The 16,379-nt window shown below is 42.9% G+C and overlaps 2 protein-coding genes across 18 annotated transcripts in view; both read left to right on the forward strand.

Annotated features, from left to right (window-relative positions):
• The first annotated feature begins 2,378 nt into the window (after positions 1 to 2,378).
• Positions 2,379 to 6,864, forward strand: LOC118497539. The gene is made up of 4 exons (XM_036012233.1): positions 2,379 to 2,440; positions 2,674 to 3,291; positions 5,760 to 5,829; positions 6,059 to 6,864. The coding sequence occupies exons 1-3, from the start codon at positions 2,379 to 2,381 to the stop codon at positions 5,809 to 5,811; spliced, it is 732 nt and encodes a 243-aa protein (XP_035868126.1). The 3' UTR covers positions 5,812 to 5,829; positions 6,059 to 6,864.
• Positions 6,865 to 13,419: 6,555 nt separating this feature from the next.
• LOC114492776 (protein transport protein Sec31A) overlaps positions 13,420 to 16,379 on the forward strand; it is an 80,580-nt gene continuing 77,620 nt past the window's right edge. For 4 of the 17 annotated variants that reach the window (XM_036027309.1, XM_036027345.1, XM_036027389.1 and 1 more), the window contains exon 1: positions 13,702 to 14,132. In XM_036027309.1, the coding sequence (XP_035883202.1) occupies positions 14,128 to 14,132 (5 nt within the window). In that variant the 5' untranslated portion in view covers positions 13,702 to 14,127. Of the gene's footprint in view, positions 13,598 to 13,701; positions 14,133 to 16,379 lie in introns of those variants that run through there. The other 13 variants (XM_028507302.2, XM_028507303.2, XM_036027380.1 and 10 more) reach the window with 8 other exon arrangements.

A 16,379-nucleotide genomic window follows, 5' to 3' on the forward strand; every position in this document is an offset into this window, starting at 1 on the left:
TGTTGCTGCTAGGACTATCACCATAGTATTTCAAGTCCTTTACCTATCTCTGTTCTCTCCTGTCTTCCTTGCAGTTTCTTAGGTGGCAAGAAGACAAAGAGGATTCCTTCCTATTCATGCAGATGTTTATTTAATTCAATGTATATGTACAGTAATAGAAATATTATAATTCAGGTTGGAAGAGAGGTATATGAGGAAAGACTTCACAGAGGAGTTTGTACTCTGTCTTTGAGGCATGGGAGAGCCCAAAGGATATAAATTCTTGCTTTAGGAAACCAGCATGATGCAACTTACATTCTTAGAAAAGTCATTGCCAGGAATCTAGAAAATGGAATGGAGGCGGGGAGAAAATCAGGCTGGAAGAATTATAGCACAGTAGTGTAATAATGCATCATTTAAAAAATTAAGCAGGATTTGGTCCTCAATATAACAAATAAAAGCAATACATGAGTTCTTCTCCATTTAAGGAACCTAAGGAGAAGGCACAGGAAACTCAGGGCAGCAGAAACATCGAAGAAATCAGAGATAAGGAAAAGAACTAGAGTGTGTCAGTAAAGCCAAGGGAGGTGAAGAGCTTCAAGGAGTAGCAAATGATTAAAAGTTAAAAAGAGGTCAAAAGGACTTGGAAGTGTCCACTTGGATTGAGCAAGATTATCAGTGACCCTTTGTCAACTTTGTTTCAGTAGTGCAGTGATCACAGGGATATGGCTGCAGGAGGCTGAAAAGCTGAAGAACCTGGTTGTAAAGGGAAGGGCAGTGTAGACGTGCACGTGGGCTCAAGAGTTTCCGTGTCTGTGTTTACAAATGTAAGTACAGGTATCTCCCATTCTGAAATTTCAATCAAGTTACTCCACTTTATGAAAGACATAATCAGTACAGTCATCACTCCCCTCACCCCTGTAAAAGTGAAAATCCTCCGGATTTCTTTCCGTTAGCGAGAACTGGTATTAATGTAGGTCTCCCGTAAAAGCAAACTTTCTGAATGCAAACTTACTGTTCGTTTCATGCCATTTCAGTTTATGAGGTTTCACAGGAATGTTCTACTCTTGAAACTGGAAAACACTGGCCTTCGTGCTGCCTGTCACATACTGAACCCAATAACCAGAAACAGGGATTGAATCTTTATGGGTACTTTATTTAGATGGCAGGTGATCCGAGAAGATGGCGGGTTCATACACTAACAGACTGTCTTAAACTCCATTTTAAAATGGCCCTTTTTATAAGACAAGATGTAAGGGGTTTGGAATTCAGGGGAAAGTTAATTGCATTAAGAAAGCTGCATTAAGAATACTTTCCCCCCCGGGCAGTGGTCATTAGTTGTGTCCTGGGCTGTGGTCATCTCACCCTGGAGGACAATGGCTCAGATACCATCTTGATTTCTTGCAGTCCTCCTGAGGCACAAAGGTGGTGGAACTGCTTAGAGACAGGGTGGAACATACCTTCAGTTCCTGGCACAATAGCTCTTACATGCATTGATTACTAAGCTTATTAGCTATATTACTTAAACTGAAATTTTCCAACTCTTGAAGCCCTATCATTTTCAATAGGGGGAGTGGCAGGGCTGTAATATAAGCTTGCTTACTGACTTGAGGCAAGTAATCTGTAGAGAGAACGGTGCAACTGACAGAAAGAAATCCCAGCGGGAAATGGAATGTATACAATTATAACTGCTTAAGTGGAGAAAAGAGCCCTATTTAAAAACAAAACAAAAAACAAAAAAAGTGACTACAAAAGGCCTACCATACATGGGTGAGATTTCTTAATCTGAGTTTTCAATTTTGAAAAATAACTTGTTTCTGCCCTGGCTAGGGTAGCTCACTGGATTGAGTGCTGGCCTATGAACCAAAGGGTCACTGGTTTGATTCCCAGTCAAGGCACATGCCTGGGTTGCAGGCCAAGGTCCCCTGTTTGAGGCCAGCAGGAGGCAACCACACCCTGATGTTTCTCTCCCTCCCTTCCCCTATCTCTAAACATAAATAAATAAAATCGTTAAAAAGTAATTTGTTTCCAAGCTACTTTTTCCATTTCTGTATATTTTATCTGCACTTAAGTGCTATCTTGCTCCCACCCCATCCCCCAATCTCGGTAAGGTTCAAGGTCCAACTCAATTACCACCATTCCCATAAAGCTCCTTTTGATCTTCTAGTAGTGCTCTGTCAACAGCTTAACCCTACATATCACATTACCTTAATAGGCCACCTCTTTTCAAAGTGCACTTCTTTTAGTCCCTGAGCACATTTACCCACGTTTCTATTTCCCATTTTACCATGAGCATTGATTTTAATGACCTACCTACCAGCCTGGACCATAAATGTGGGTTCAAATTAGTTTGGGCTGAAGATCTGCCCTCCTCCAGAGCTAAAGGAAACTTCTAGCCAATGACCAGATCCTGCCAGAATGCGACCGGCCTCTTCGAACTCCGCGGTGTGAAACCTGATCTGTACTCAAGATCAAGGGCAACCCACACACTCTAAATAGAGGCGCACGCCTTCAACAGTTCTCCCAAATTTCCCTCCTTCCCCATCTCTTCACGTTAAATCCCAAGAAAGGAAGTAGAATTCCTTCCGAGTTAACTGTCACTCAAAGCCACGGAAACGGCAGGCAATGAGACAGTATGAGAAATTTGGAGGCAATCACTGAGCCGGAAAAGCTGGAACAACCTTAACCCTCCAGGTCCCCCGGTTTCCTTCCCTCGCCCCACGTTTCGCAGCTCCAGCGCCTCACGTCCACCGCGCGAGCCCGTTCGGCCCCGCCCCACCCTGGCCTATTGCCCGCCTGGCAGAGCTGGGTTTTAAGGCAGCTCGGAGGCTGCTCTGACGCACTAGTGGTAAAGAGTAGCCGCGCTGGTGGCTCAGCACGGTGTCCCGAGTGCTGCAGCCCACTGCCGAGCGAACTCGGGCCCTCATGCTACTTCGGGCTGCGCTGTCCAACTTCCAGGGGTGGCGTAATTGACGATAAACCCCGCCCCGCCTCTAGGATCTCCGTCCGTGGAGAGGGCGGGCCCTCAAGTCTGGCGCAGGACTCTCATCCTTCCTTCCGGTGGGCGCAGCGCTGGGCGCCTAGTGAGCAATCACAGGTCACGTCACGTAGCAGCAGCCAATCGGAAAGACAGGGGGACTCACGGACGAGCACTAGGTCGCTCCTCCCTCTGAGTTGCCGGGTGGTTCGGGGGTTTTGTTGTAACTGGCTTTTTCTCCTGTTTTCTCTCCCTGTGGTTAAATCTAGTGCCATCGCTGTTCTTGTGAGGCCCGGCCTGAGGATGCGAAGCGGAGTGGCAGGACGAACGCTGAGGCGAGTTCCGGGGCAAGCGATGGGTCTCCGGCAGCGAGCTCTAAAAGGGATTGGAGGACTTGATGGAAAGAAGGGATCAACGCGTGTGTCCTAGAAATACTGAAGACAAATCGGGCCAAAAGTAAATTTACTAAGACGCACACACACACACGAATATATTTTTTTCGCGTTTTACTTGGTCGTTTCCTATTGCGGAGATAATGTAGGAGCTGTTGGTATGGTTGGGCATAGGTATGTGACCCCAAAGGAGCATAAGTGAGTCTAATAGGAGAAGACGTCGACTTTCAGTTCAATGAACAGTTTGTTTGTAAGACCCTTTCAAACCATGCGGGAACTAAGAAGGAAATAAGGTAAGGAAATCCTTGGGGTTTTGGTAAGCCCAGGGTCTAGTGGGGACTCATCAGTAGCAGTCTTAGGAGGGACAAGAGAGAAGGGTTTTGTTTAAGGTGTGGGGCATCATAGACAGCTTTCAGGAGTGGGATTATTTTAGGACGATGCTGTATGTTTACGGTATGAAATTGCAGTTTTCGGAGGAAAACAAAATGGGCCCAGTTAGGGCATAGTTTCTATTTTGCGTCTTGGAAGAGCTCCTTAGCATATTAAATGGCGTATTTATTTTCTGTTTAACAAAAATGTAACCTCTTCGTTTCCTTCTCTTGCTTGCAAGAATGATTCCAACATGTCCAAGCAGTATTGCTTCTTTTCCCCCTTTTTGTTACTTCGTTCAGATTCCAGTCAGAAAGACTCAGCTCAAGGTATTATTTATTATTGACATGTCCTTTGAATTATAATAGGCCTATATTTTATTTGACTGAAATTCACAGAGGTGTTGGTTATATAGCTTTCTTAAAAGTCACATTTGGGGAAAATTGGTCCATGCAGAATGAGCTTGCTTGTCGTGCAAAGGGTAGGACCCGGATTGATTGACTTATAAAGATTGTATTTATTTATTTATTTTTTGGAGAGCGAGAGAGTGGGAGAGACTCGTGTGTGTGTGTGTGTGTGTGTGTGTGTGTGAGAGAGAGAGAGAGAGAGAGAGAAACACAAACACCAGTCAGTTGCCTCTCGCACGCCCCCAGCTGGGGACCTGGCCCACAACCCAGGCATGTGCCCTGACAGGGAATGGAACCAGCTTTCTGTTCCCAGGGCAGCAGCGCTCAATCCACTGAGTCACGCCAGCCAGGGCTGGCTGGACCTGTCTTTCTCATGAGTCTCTACCTAAGGGTGGAATTGCTGGGGTAATATGCTAACTCCTTATGTCCAACCTCTTGAGGAAAGCTAGCAGAACTGTTTTTCCAAAGTGGCTGCACCACTTTACATTGCCACTCGCAGTGGATGAGAGTTCCAGTTTCTCCACAGTCTCGGTCTCGTAGGTGCGAAGTTGGAGCTCCTTGTGGTGGCTGCCCTAATTTTAAGGACTTAGAGTTTGTAAGGAACCTGCTAGAAGATGCTCCTTGAGTGCAGAGACAATGTCTAAGGTGAATTTGTCCTTTCGGTCCCTGGTACACAAATAGGTATGTGTCAGACGTGTTCCTGAAAAAACCTTCTGTCCAACCAGTTGTGCATTTGAAAGAAGCAGGGCTTGTGGGGAAACCCTATGCAATTGGATAATCTTGAAAATAAGCAGCGATCAGCATGGAGAAGTAGTCTTAATGCCCTCCTACCCCATGAAAGGTAACTTGAAATGGAGATCGCCATAGAGTGTAGGTGTATTAAAACAGGAAAGCTGGTGGGACTAGATTTTACAGATGGAAGTGGAGTTGTGGGCGAAAGGGCTTCTGTTCAAATGGGTTCAGAAGCAGGTAACCTACTGAGAACATAGACGGAGGTGGGTGGGGCCGGGGAGGGTACCAGGAATGCAGGCACTCAGTTTTCACTTTTTTAAAGATAGAGTGAAAGGAAAGGTGCTGCCAGTTCGTCTCAGAGTACCGAGGAAAGAGGGCTTTTTTTCCTTTTCTGCTCAGTTGGATTCCAGGTGTTGATGTTCTCTTAGGAAAGATGAAATAGTGGCTGTCACATTATTCTGGTGCATTCTTTGTATTACTGCAGAACAGATCTACTCAAATGTAGACTGCTTAACTGCAAGTCACTAATCCAGGGAAGCCACAAGGGGTCACTTCCATAGGTATTGTCGGTGTACTTGTGGATAGAGAAGTTTGTACTTTGTTATAAATGGAATTTTTTTTAGTTGAGTTGTATTTATTTATATGTTTATCACTTTTGCATGATTTTTGTTACTAGTTTTTATTGTTTTACGATGACACTGAGGTTCTCATTTTGATCATCTTTGCTTCCTCCAATAACTTCATATCCAGTGATTAAACCTTTTCACTGCTGTTCACATAATGAACTGTTGTGATTAGTGAACATGTTAATGAGGATATGTAAGCTATTATAAAGATATTATTTGCAAAAGGCATTGATTGACTATTACACAAAGTAATTTAAAAGAAAACATCTCCTTTCAGGAATTACATTCTTAGAGATGTCAGAGGAAGATTCCTGGGTCTTGGAAAATGACCTGAATATGCAGAGGAGGTAGTGTATCTTTCTGTCTTAACTGTACTTCTGGCACAGTAATGATGAGTTGGAAACGAAGGGTTGTCCAACTAAAAGAAAATGGATTTATAAAGGTGAAATCTATTTTGTTGTCCTGATATAATGAAGTATATTTCTAGTAGCTGATTTACATTCTTGCTGAGTTTTTCATCCCTTTAGATCTCTGGGTTGTGGGATTTTTAATTTTTATTATTATTTTTTTCTTCAGAAAGCCGTGGAGATTTGAAATTACTGGTGACCAAAGGTAAAGGCGATTCTGAATTTTAGACCTTTTCAGCTAATTCATAAGTTGTACATTTTATTTTTTGGATATGGATTGGGGCCCTCTATTACTTATATACCACTATGTAACAAATTACCCAAATCTTAGTAGTTTAAAGTAACAAACACTTATGGTGGGGGTTGGGGGACATCTGCTTCCAAACTGTCTCACTTGGCATGTCTCAGGTTTTGTTTTTGTTTTTTTAATCCTCACTGGAGGATATGTTTATTGATTGTGGGGTGGGGGCAGAGACAGAAATGTCAGTGTGTTTCCTCCCATACATGGACTAAGCAGGGATTGAACCTGCAGTCTGGGTAGTATGTGCCCTGACCAGGAATGGAATAGGCAGCCCTTTGCTTTGCAGAGGGTTCCCAACCAACTTGAAGCACAGCAGTCAGGATCCTCTTGCCTTTTTTCTTAAAGTTTTAAAACTTCTGATCATTGGAAACCTTGTCTAGTAACAAAAGCATTACACATAAAGCAAGGCATAACCAGTTTTGGAATGTACTGAAGTATGATTACTTTGTCCGTAGCAGGTCTGATGGTGAGAGTATGCCTGTAAGTTTCCATAACACAAGCTGTGCAAAGTAGATAGATGATATACTTGAGATGATCTTTGTTGTGGGTTTTTTCTGATCAGTGAAATTAGGGCTCTCATCTCTTCTACCTGAGAGAATTGAAATGTATAGAAATGTGCATGTGTTATGTATTATTTTTAAAAATGGCTAAGCACTGAAAACCTTATGCCTAGAGCATAAGTTAAAAATGAGAAAGCATAAATGTCCAATGATTAAACTTTTTCCACTGCTGTTCACATCATGACTTGTTGTGATTAATGTATGTGGATGAGGACATAATGGAAAATGCAAAGTGTGAGGGTCATAATAGGTATTAGTTTTTGTACATTGATTTACCTGTAAATTTGTTTTCATTTAGGAATAAAGTTGCAGGATGTTTTTCTTAAGAAAACATTTGTATGCTTTATCTGATTAAGAAATCAAAGATTTATTTAATAAGGTAAGAAGTTTGTAAATTAGTTTGGATAAAACATTTAAAAGACTGAGCAAAAAAAAATTGACATTTGACCAGAATTTTGATATTGTACTCGATTAGTACTTTTTTCCTTCATTCAGCTTTCAAAAGTAAATATGATTTCAAAGATAGTATAATTTTTTGAATCAATAGATTAGTTTAAGAACAGGCCATTGGCTGGGTGGGGGGGCAGACCTTTTAACCACAGTCATCTTTTCTTAAAAATAATGACATAATCCTTTCAGCCCCTGAAATTCTCAGAGATCAGATGTTCTGGGGTTTACATTTGCTGAACTACTAGACATTTGATAAGTACTCTTTGATGTGCCAGTGGGTGATCATCCTATGACTTGAGCTTTGTTCAAGTCATAGGCAGGTGGTTGCAGGCTGGGAATCTCGAATCTAATACCAGGTTCATTTGTCATTAATTAGGCATGTTGTCTGAGGGGTTTCTCAAATATGAGAAATATAAAGGGGGGGAAATTTCATAAATACTCAATGTTCATTCATTCTCATTCCCTCTCTCTCCTTCCCCTCTTTCTCTTTCCCTCCCATTCCCCTTGCTCTTTGCTCTTTATTTAGAGAGAGGGAGAGAAATATTGTTGCATGCCTGAGAGATACATCACCTGGTTTCCTCTCGCACGCCCCCTAGTGGGGTCCTGGCCCACAACCCTGGCATACCTCTTGACCTGTAATGGAACCAGCAATTGAACCAGCAAGCTTTCAGTTTGCAGGCCAGCGCTCAACCCACCAAGCCACACCAGCCAGGGCAAGTTAATTTTCTCTTAAAGGTTGATGTAAACTTTGTTTATGGCCCTGAATGAAAAGATATACCATGTAAATGAATTCAAAATCAAAACTGATTACTTTTTCAGCCTTTTTGGCTAAGGTAAAGTGAAAGTCAAAACTGAAACAACATTAATGGGATGGATGCTCCTCTTTTACAGCAGTAAACATGGAACAAGCTGTAAGTACACATGGACTGGTACCTTGTGATGATAGTAAAGTGTTATAATGTAGACAACAGTAGTTTTTGCAGACCTCAAGATCATTTAAATGAGCAAAGGGGGCCTAAGTTGTTGAGAAAAATGTTTTTGGATTGTCTACAAATGCTAATTGGAAGAATTGTGTCAACGTTCCTCTATCTCCGAAGAGTAAATCAGAATCTTGGAACTAGCATTCCCTTGAGAACTAGAATTCCGTTGAGAAGCTTTAAGTTTTATGTAATGTAAGATTAGGCTTGGCTAGTAGTTAACTAAATCTGATTAAAATTGACTGTGGACTAATACAGAGTTTTCTTTTTAGATGCATGTAGTTCTTACTTTGCACCATTCCAACATACATTTTTCACAGCTAAGTAACACCAGCCCCCAACATGGTTGAAATTCAGTTACCAATTATTAACTGAATTGTTACATAAACTTTGCAGCTGGCTCTTTATTCCATAAACCATTATGCAAATAAAAGATGTGCATCATGATCAGAAACCAGTTGCATCACTTCTTTCAAAGTCTGTTGGTGGTGGGTCAGTTCAACACAGCTAGTAAAGAATAGTTGTATTGCTTTCTTGTCTTTCTGTGATAAACCTGTATGACATTCTATAAAAGTAGATAATCAAAAGAGAGAATTGGTTCACAAAGAGGACAGCAGTAAGGAAGCAAAAAGTGATAACATTGGAAGTGAAATTGAATGTGGTTAGATTTGTAAATGGTGACAGCAAAGCAAAGACAAGGCGAGACCTAGGCCTACGTGAAGCTACAGTACAAACCATATTCTAAAAGCCTGATGAATGTAAAAACTAAGGTAAAGTTGCTGCAACCTCTTTTAGGTTAAGTTGCATTAGGAAGAGAAAGCTGCTTATGATTCAATTGGAGCATTTTCTTGTACTTGAGGTTGAGGACTGTAATGAGAAACAAATCCCAATCAGCTTCACTAGCATTCAGGCCAGGGTATCTTAGTGCTACACTGAAGGGGAAGGTAATTACAAGGAGAGAAAAAGAACATTGTATTGCCAGTAAAGGCTGGTTGTATCGTTTCAGAATCCTGCAGGAGTTGACTAACCATAAACCATCTGGTGAAACTGCAAGCTGAGGTTAAGGATGCTACTATGAAATTTGCACCCAGATGCGAAGAGTTCCAGACAGTGCTGGCACCTCACAGTCAGGGAAGACAGCTGTGCAAAAAACTGTAGGATGTGGATGGAACGTAAATGGAGTTCCAGAAATAGTAGATGACTCTGGGAAACTGACACTGCCTCCACTGAAGAAGTATTCCTGGGTATGCAGCCAGAGGAAGTGATGCAGATGAGAAACTTCACTAAAGGAACTCTGTGATTTTTCTGCCATTGAAAGCACAAATAAAACTTCAGAAGCTGGTCTAAATCTGCCGTGGCATAGAAAGGAAGGAAGCTCATAAAGAAATAAAACACTATCATTCTCAATGTTTAATGTTTTAAATATTTTACTTTTTTTACATTTATAACCAACATAAAGACAGCTTACTGTTTTGATGTAAGGTCACAGTAATCATAGATTAAGATTGCTTTCCACAACTTAGGCTAGGGAGTCTTTATATTTCACCAAATATAAATACATCAAGTTTAGAAACGGGTATATTGGAGTCCTACCGGAACCAATTATAGTTGACATTTCTCAAGTTGCCTTTTTATCCTACTATATCAAGTTTTGAAATAATTTATAATACTTACGTGTCTCATTTTTTACTTAAGGTATTCATCCAATTGTAGGCTGAATCCTAACAGAACAGGGTTTGGTAGACTTTTCCTGTAATGGGCCATACAGTAAGTACTCTAGGTTCTGTGAGTCTCTTGCAGCTACCCTGCTTTGTCCTGATGGCCCAGAAGTGGTCATAGGCCATGGAGAATGGCTGTGTTCTCTTAACCTTAAGGAATATTTCTCCACCAAAGTGAGTTATTCTGGGACAACAAATTGCAGTTTGAGGCATCTGGTCTAATGGCGAACCAAGCGCAAATCCAGAAAATAAAGGTGAAGAATAAACGGGGAGTAGGGGTGGAGTATTTCAGAGGGGTTGTTGCAACCAGTTGATTGGAGCAAACAGAGTTTGCAGTGTACTGAGTTTTGGGCTGGTTGTTGGGGAAAGACATAGTACTTCCTGCCAGAGTAGCACAGTAAGACATCTTCCTGTTCAAGGTGGAAAGTGCCTCTTCCTGTTGGGGCAGATGGACCAGTGGAAGGGACTAAGCTCCCACTACAGGCCCTCAACTACACCTTACATGAGGGTTCTGTTTATTGAAGAGTTACTTAAAACTTCATGTACACTGGAATTTGAATTTCATATAATTTTCTTATCGTGAAATAATTTTCTTTTTCCCAGAGAAGTTTTTGTGTTTATGATACTGTTAGCTCATAAGGCCTTAACAAAAGTGGGTGGGGATGGGGAGAATTATAGTTCAACATGTATGTAGGAGGAGCACGTAGTTGGACCATAGGATTATCTTTCAAGTGTAAAGCCGTCTGCTTTAATAGGATTACCTGAGAAACAGGAAGAAAGATTACTTTTTAAAATTACAGGATCCAGCTACCTTGCCAATTCCGTTATCAGAAAGAGTGATTTTAATACAAAAGAGTAACAGATTGAGATCACAGGAATCATACTCCTAAGAACTAACATTTGTAGAGCAGTGACTGAGCCAGTCACTTCGAGCACTTAGCAGGCTCACCTCAGTCCACAAACATACCATCCCTACTTTGCACACCTCAGGAGATTCCATGCACTCAAGGGCCAACAGCTGAAGAATGGGCACAGTAGGCTTCCTAAGCATAGGTCATGGTGCATCTGACCCATGTGACCTGCTCTGGTATACAGATCTACACTGAGGACCTCAAGATCTAGGGATGGCAGAATGACCCAATGGTTGCCACGTGGGCTCTGGAGCCAGGCTGCTCTTCTGTTTCTATCCCAATTTGCCTTCAGTTTCTTAGCTCTGTGCTCGTTTGCTCACCTGCAGAATCGTCACAGTAATGACCACCAACTTGACAGATGTTTTTTCTATGCATTGGACAAGGTTCCAAATCTTCCTGAAGGAACCCATGCAATGGGGCTGCCACAGCCTCCCTTACATGGAAGTATCTGTATAGTGCTCAAAGCCCTGCCTGGTGCAGACTAAGAGCTCTATAAATGCTAGCTTTAATGGAGAAGCCAGTCTGTGCCTCTGCCAGTGCTGGGGTCCCTAATTTGGCTCACTGCTAGGTCTTCATAGCATTGGCACATGGAAGGCACTTGGTCAACCTAAGTGGTGGTAGCCAAAGTTCAGACTGTGCAGACATCCTGAGTCCCCCAGAGAAGAGCAGATGGATCACCAGGAGCTCCAGAGGTACGTGCTCAGTTCCATAATACCAGGCACACAGTGCAGCTAACACTTCTCACGTTTGCCCTGGAGGGCCTGGGCTGATCCATGAGGTCTGCCACCAGGTTCTACCGCCAGTCCCTGGGTGTCCTTCCCCTTGCTGTCCCAGGCTCTCAGCAAATGCCTCAGCCATTCATCCAGGTTACCTGGATACTTCACCTTGAAGGCATCAATCTTGGCCTCAGACACTTCAAACTGAGGAGTCAGCCTTCTCCAGCCCTCCCCTGGGTGATCATAGATTACATAGGATGTCGAATGCAGCACTCAAGTGCTGCTCTTCCTGCATGACTTGGCCGGCCATGTCAGCTTCAAGGTCACCCAGGAACCACAGAGAGTTCTTGGCTTCACAGGGAAGCCAGCACATGGTGTGCTCAAGATCCATCTTGTCCTGTGAGGAGAGGTTGAGGCTGCTCTGTCCGAACTCCAACTTCCTATTGCCCATGGGGCCATGGCACAGGAACTTGAGCTCAGCCAGTTCACTGACTGATCAAGTGACCTTTTGTTTGCAGGAGGACACCCAACCAACTGAGCCACTCTGGTCAGAGCCTAGTTAACATACCTCTATGATGAGCCTTATCCAGTCCTGGCTGGTGTGCATTGCAACAATGTCCCATAATTGGATTCTGTCCCTGGCAACTCACCACATAGATGTTTCGCTCCATCTCTCCCTCCCTTCTCCTCGCCCTAAATTCAATAAGCATGTCCTTGGGTGAGGACTTTAAAAACAAATAAGTGGAGAATGGGTTGGGGTGGGGGGAAAAGGCAGAAAACTACTTGAACTCAACAGGAAAATCAAACAACCAAATGAGCCTTAACCACCTTCAAGAAAGCACATAACCCTAACCTGTAATCTACCACCACCTCCGCATCTTGCTTATTTTCTTCTGTTCCCTTTTTAATTTCAAATACATTTTCTAAAATTTGCAATACCTATTCTCTGGAGCACTTGCGATCTTGCTTCCAGGCATAAGTCATCAGTTTGGCTCAAATAAACTCATAAAAATTCTCTACACATTTGGACATTTCGGACACAAAGAGCCATATTTTACTTTCAGTGTACAAGAAAGAGAAACATTCCTTCCAATGAAGGCACTTAGGGCTTTAGGAAAGAGACCGTTGACTGGTCCCTAGTAAAAAGAGAACTGGTCTAGAAGTTGCCAGAACTTGTATCTAGGTTCTGGTGCTTTAGCAAGTGATTTTCCTTGGGTACTTTCTTCACTGGGAATAATTTCCCCCTAATGTAGGAACAACATCCCAGGCAACACACTAATTAGATACTAATTAGATGCCAGGCTCTCATTAAACTATTTAGTAAAGTTCTAGTAACTGGGGGGGGGGGGGGGCAAATGCTAATAGATCTCAAATTGTACCATAGGGTATTAATGGAACACTTTACCCATAATGCCTCCTTGGAGTAACGAATCAAGTGTAAGTCCAAGACAGCCCTTGGGTGTGGCCAGATCGTAAGGATTTAAAGTTCCCCAAACACAATGTTACAGAACCAACTAGGAAGTTTTAAGAACTGGATCACAAGTTACTGTCCCTGCAGTTAAGGCCCTTGTAGTCCGATTTTCACGTGGGTTGTCCGGTGTGGGCAGTGTTACCAGGGCTGTTCACTTCTCTTGACTAGTGCTACCTGGCATTCCGGCAAGCCCCAGCGGTCCTCGGCCGCACATCTAAATTCAGTAGGATTTTTCTCTTTCGCACAGTCCGGGGCACCGCGTCGCGGGGCACCGCATCGACACCGTGGCTACTCCCCGTCAGCACCGGTCCCTAGCTGTAGGAACCCGCGCGAGGATCCCAAGAGAGCGCCCCGCCCGCTTCAACGCTAGCCCGCGTCGCCTGCTGGGGCTCCCGGAAGTGCCGTGGCCGGTTTGGCGCTGGAGTGGGCGGAGCGAAGCTTCGCTGCCGGAAGCTCGGTGGCCGATTGGGCGGGGTTGCGGCTGCCACGTTGAAGCGGAACGTGGAGGTGTCCCTGAGCCCGGAGGAGGGGCGGTAGCGAATGTTCAGAGAGTCTGACTAGAGTCGTGCTAACGCAGTAACCGGTCCTCTAAAGTCCTTGCCAGGTATGTATACCCTTTTCCCTCCTTACCTCTTCGCCAGCCCTGGGGCCTGAGGTTGAGCATGGGGCAAAGCGGTGACCACAGCCTCGGTCTCCGCTGGTCCCCGCCAGCCTGAGGCCCGGTCTCCGGTGGCTGCGTGCCCCTGGTCTTGGTTTCGGGCCCGGCGAGACAACGCCTGGCCTCACGGCTGTTTTGAAGATTGTGCCGGTTCACGTCCGCCGTCGTTTTCACTGCTGAGTAGGAGTTCCGCTGAGGCTTGCGACAGGGTGGTCTGCCAAGGCGGGTAACTGGGGTCTGAGGCTAGGAGACCTTCAACCCCTTGTGCACAAAGAGGTGCGGTCCCCAAGGGCGAGGGAAGGAAACAAACCTCAGGATTCCTTTGGGTTGGGTAGAATTTTTTTTGTGTTTTAACTGTTGCCAGATTGAAAGGTTGGCAGGTTTTAACTGAAGACTACTGTCGTTCAGCCAGTATTGGTTTATTTTATGGGCAGTGGTCGCCAATCTCAGCCTATACCTCAGAGGAAGTCTCATGAATGCTGTAAGTTTTTGCTAATAAATCATAAGATGGTAAATTACGGGGCAGGTGTAAAATAAATCAAAGTATTGCCTGGGCTTGTGGGTATTGCAAACTTTTCTGTTTGCTCACAGAACTAATTTTACTTAGGTCTTTGATGGTCTGTGGGTAAAACAAATTTTTTTTCTAAACTGCTTTATGTAAGTATAGAAAACTGAACTGTGACTGTCTTTGTCATCAACTGTAACTTTTTAATTTATAATTAGAGACTCCTCCTTGTATTATATACTATACAACATTTTCTGTACGTACCAACTGTTCCAGAGTTGGCTAAAAAAGTTTACTCCTCTTTGATTTGTGATTCTTCTGTGCTCTTTGCTTCTCCTTGTCCCTTAATTATAACTGTGGGAAAGGCTTGTAGGCTGTAAGAACTTACATGAGATTTGGAATGGATTTAGAATTATACTGCTAAATTTCATATAAGTAGGGTCTTTTCTGAAACTAATAACATGAGAATAGAAAGAAGTTTGTAAACTGTAAAGAGCAGTGATTGTTAAGCTTTTGGGATTCTGCTCTCTTTTGAGGGTGTGATGAAGACACTGGGTCATTGTCCCAGAAAAATGCACACACATGTAGGATTTTCTGTATAATCTCATGAAGTTTGCCAATCCCAAGTTAAAAACTCACGGGAGGTGATGTTATTAAATTGTTTTTTCCATTGTTTTAGAAATGTCATTCTTGAATAGATTAATTTCAGCTCAAAAAGTTTATATTTGTTAGACTCCAGATACCTATGACACTTTCTAGTTCAGTGGTCAGTTGCTTCTTTGGTTTTGTTGAGTGAGATGAGCCTAGAACACTGATCAAACCAAATAACTTCTATAGAACACATGTGCCCATCATGATGAGATGTTTTGCCCACACAAGATGGGTATTTTTACTAAAGGCAGTGCAAGCTAGGGACTGTATTTCTGGTTCGGGAGTTAATGTTTTCAATTCTATTACCATCTACACTTTTTACTTTCTGACATGTAGATCCTCTCTCTGTGTCGCATTGTAAGGTTGGTATTTTTTGGAGAGTAGTACTGTTTTGTTTTAATATTGTTTCACAAAATTATCATTTAGAAAATGAGCAGAGCCCTATTGAGTAACTCAGTTGGTTGGAGCATCATCCTGGTACACCAAGGTTGTGGGTTCAATCCCTGAGGACATCCAAGAATCAAGCAGTAACTGAATAAACAAGTCAAACAACAAATTGATGTTTCTCTTTCTCTCTAAAAAATTTTTTAAAAAAATAAGAAAAAGAAAATGAGCAGAAAGAAAAAAGTTTCCACTTAATTGCATGCAGTTATTGTGGAATGTTGGATGAAAATAATAAGAGTTCTAGTCTGGAACATAAATTTTCTTCAGTAGATGTATTCATGAACATTCACTGGGATAAACATTTTATTTTGTTTTTAAAACTCACTGGAGGATATATTTGTTGGTGAGAGAGAGAGAAAGAGAAAGATAGAGAATCATCAATGTGAGAAGAGAAACACCCAACCAGGAACAAAAACCTTAACCTAGGTTTATACCCTGACCAGGAATCAAAGCCTCAACCTTTTGATGTAGGTATGGCCCTCCAGCCAACTGGGCCACCTAGCCAGGGCGAGATTTTTATTTTACTTATTAAAGATTTTATTTATATATTTTTAGACAGAGGGGATGGGAGGGAGGAAGAGAGGGAGAGAAACATCGATGTGTGGTTGCCTCTCTTGATCCTATACTAGGGAACCTAGCTGGCAACCCAGGCAGGTGCCATGACTGGGAATCAAACCAGCAACGCTGTGATTCACTGGCCAGGGCTCAGTCCTGAGCCACACCAGTCAGGGCAGGATAAACACTTTAAATTGTTACTCTGTTAGTAGCTCACAATTAAGAGCATTTATTTACTACCTGCTACACACTCTCCTCAGCATTCTGTGTAATACCTTATTTAATTCTCTCCACAACCCTATGGTATCAATGCTTGTGTTATACTTATTTTACCAAGTGGGTAGGCAAGACACACATAAGTAAGGTTACATGTCTGAAGTCAGAGGTAAGACATGGTGGAGCTGGGAGTTAAACAGAGTATTGGCTCCAGGCTCCGTACTCTTTAACTGCTGTGCTACAGATGATATCTTGTAGATGGTCTCTGTGAACAAGCCACTGTCCTCACAACTTACTTTTGATATTGTCAGAATGATCGCATTCCATGTAAAATAGTCTTGAATGAGAAGTCTGCAT

The sequence above is a fragment of the Phyllostomus discolor genome, chromosome 1 (genome assembly GCF_004126475.2).
Source record: "Phyllostomus discolor isolate MPI-MPIP mPhyDis1 chromosome 1, mPhyDis1.pri.v3, whole genome shotgun sequence".
NCBI lineage: Eukaryota > Metazoa > Chordata > Mammalia > Chiroptera > Phyllostomidae > Phyllostomus > Phyllostomus discolor.

Excerpts from the sequence above, each read along its gene's own strand:
- LOC118497539 (XM_036012233.1), top strand. The coding sequence starts at position 2,379 with ATGACCAGATCCTGCCAGAATGCGACCGGCCTCTTCGAACTCCGCGGT. Across the intron at positions 2,441-2,673 it reads CGCGGTGTGAAACCTGATCT|GTCCCCCGGTTTCCTTCCCT; the intron begins GTACTCAAGATC and ends TTAACCCTCCAG. Across the intron at positions 3,292-5,759 it reads GTGGCAGGACGAACGCTGAG|GAATTACATTCTTAGAGATG; the intron begins GCGAGTTCCGGG and ends ATCTCCTTTCAG.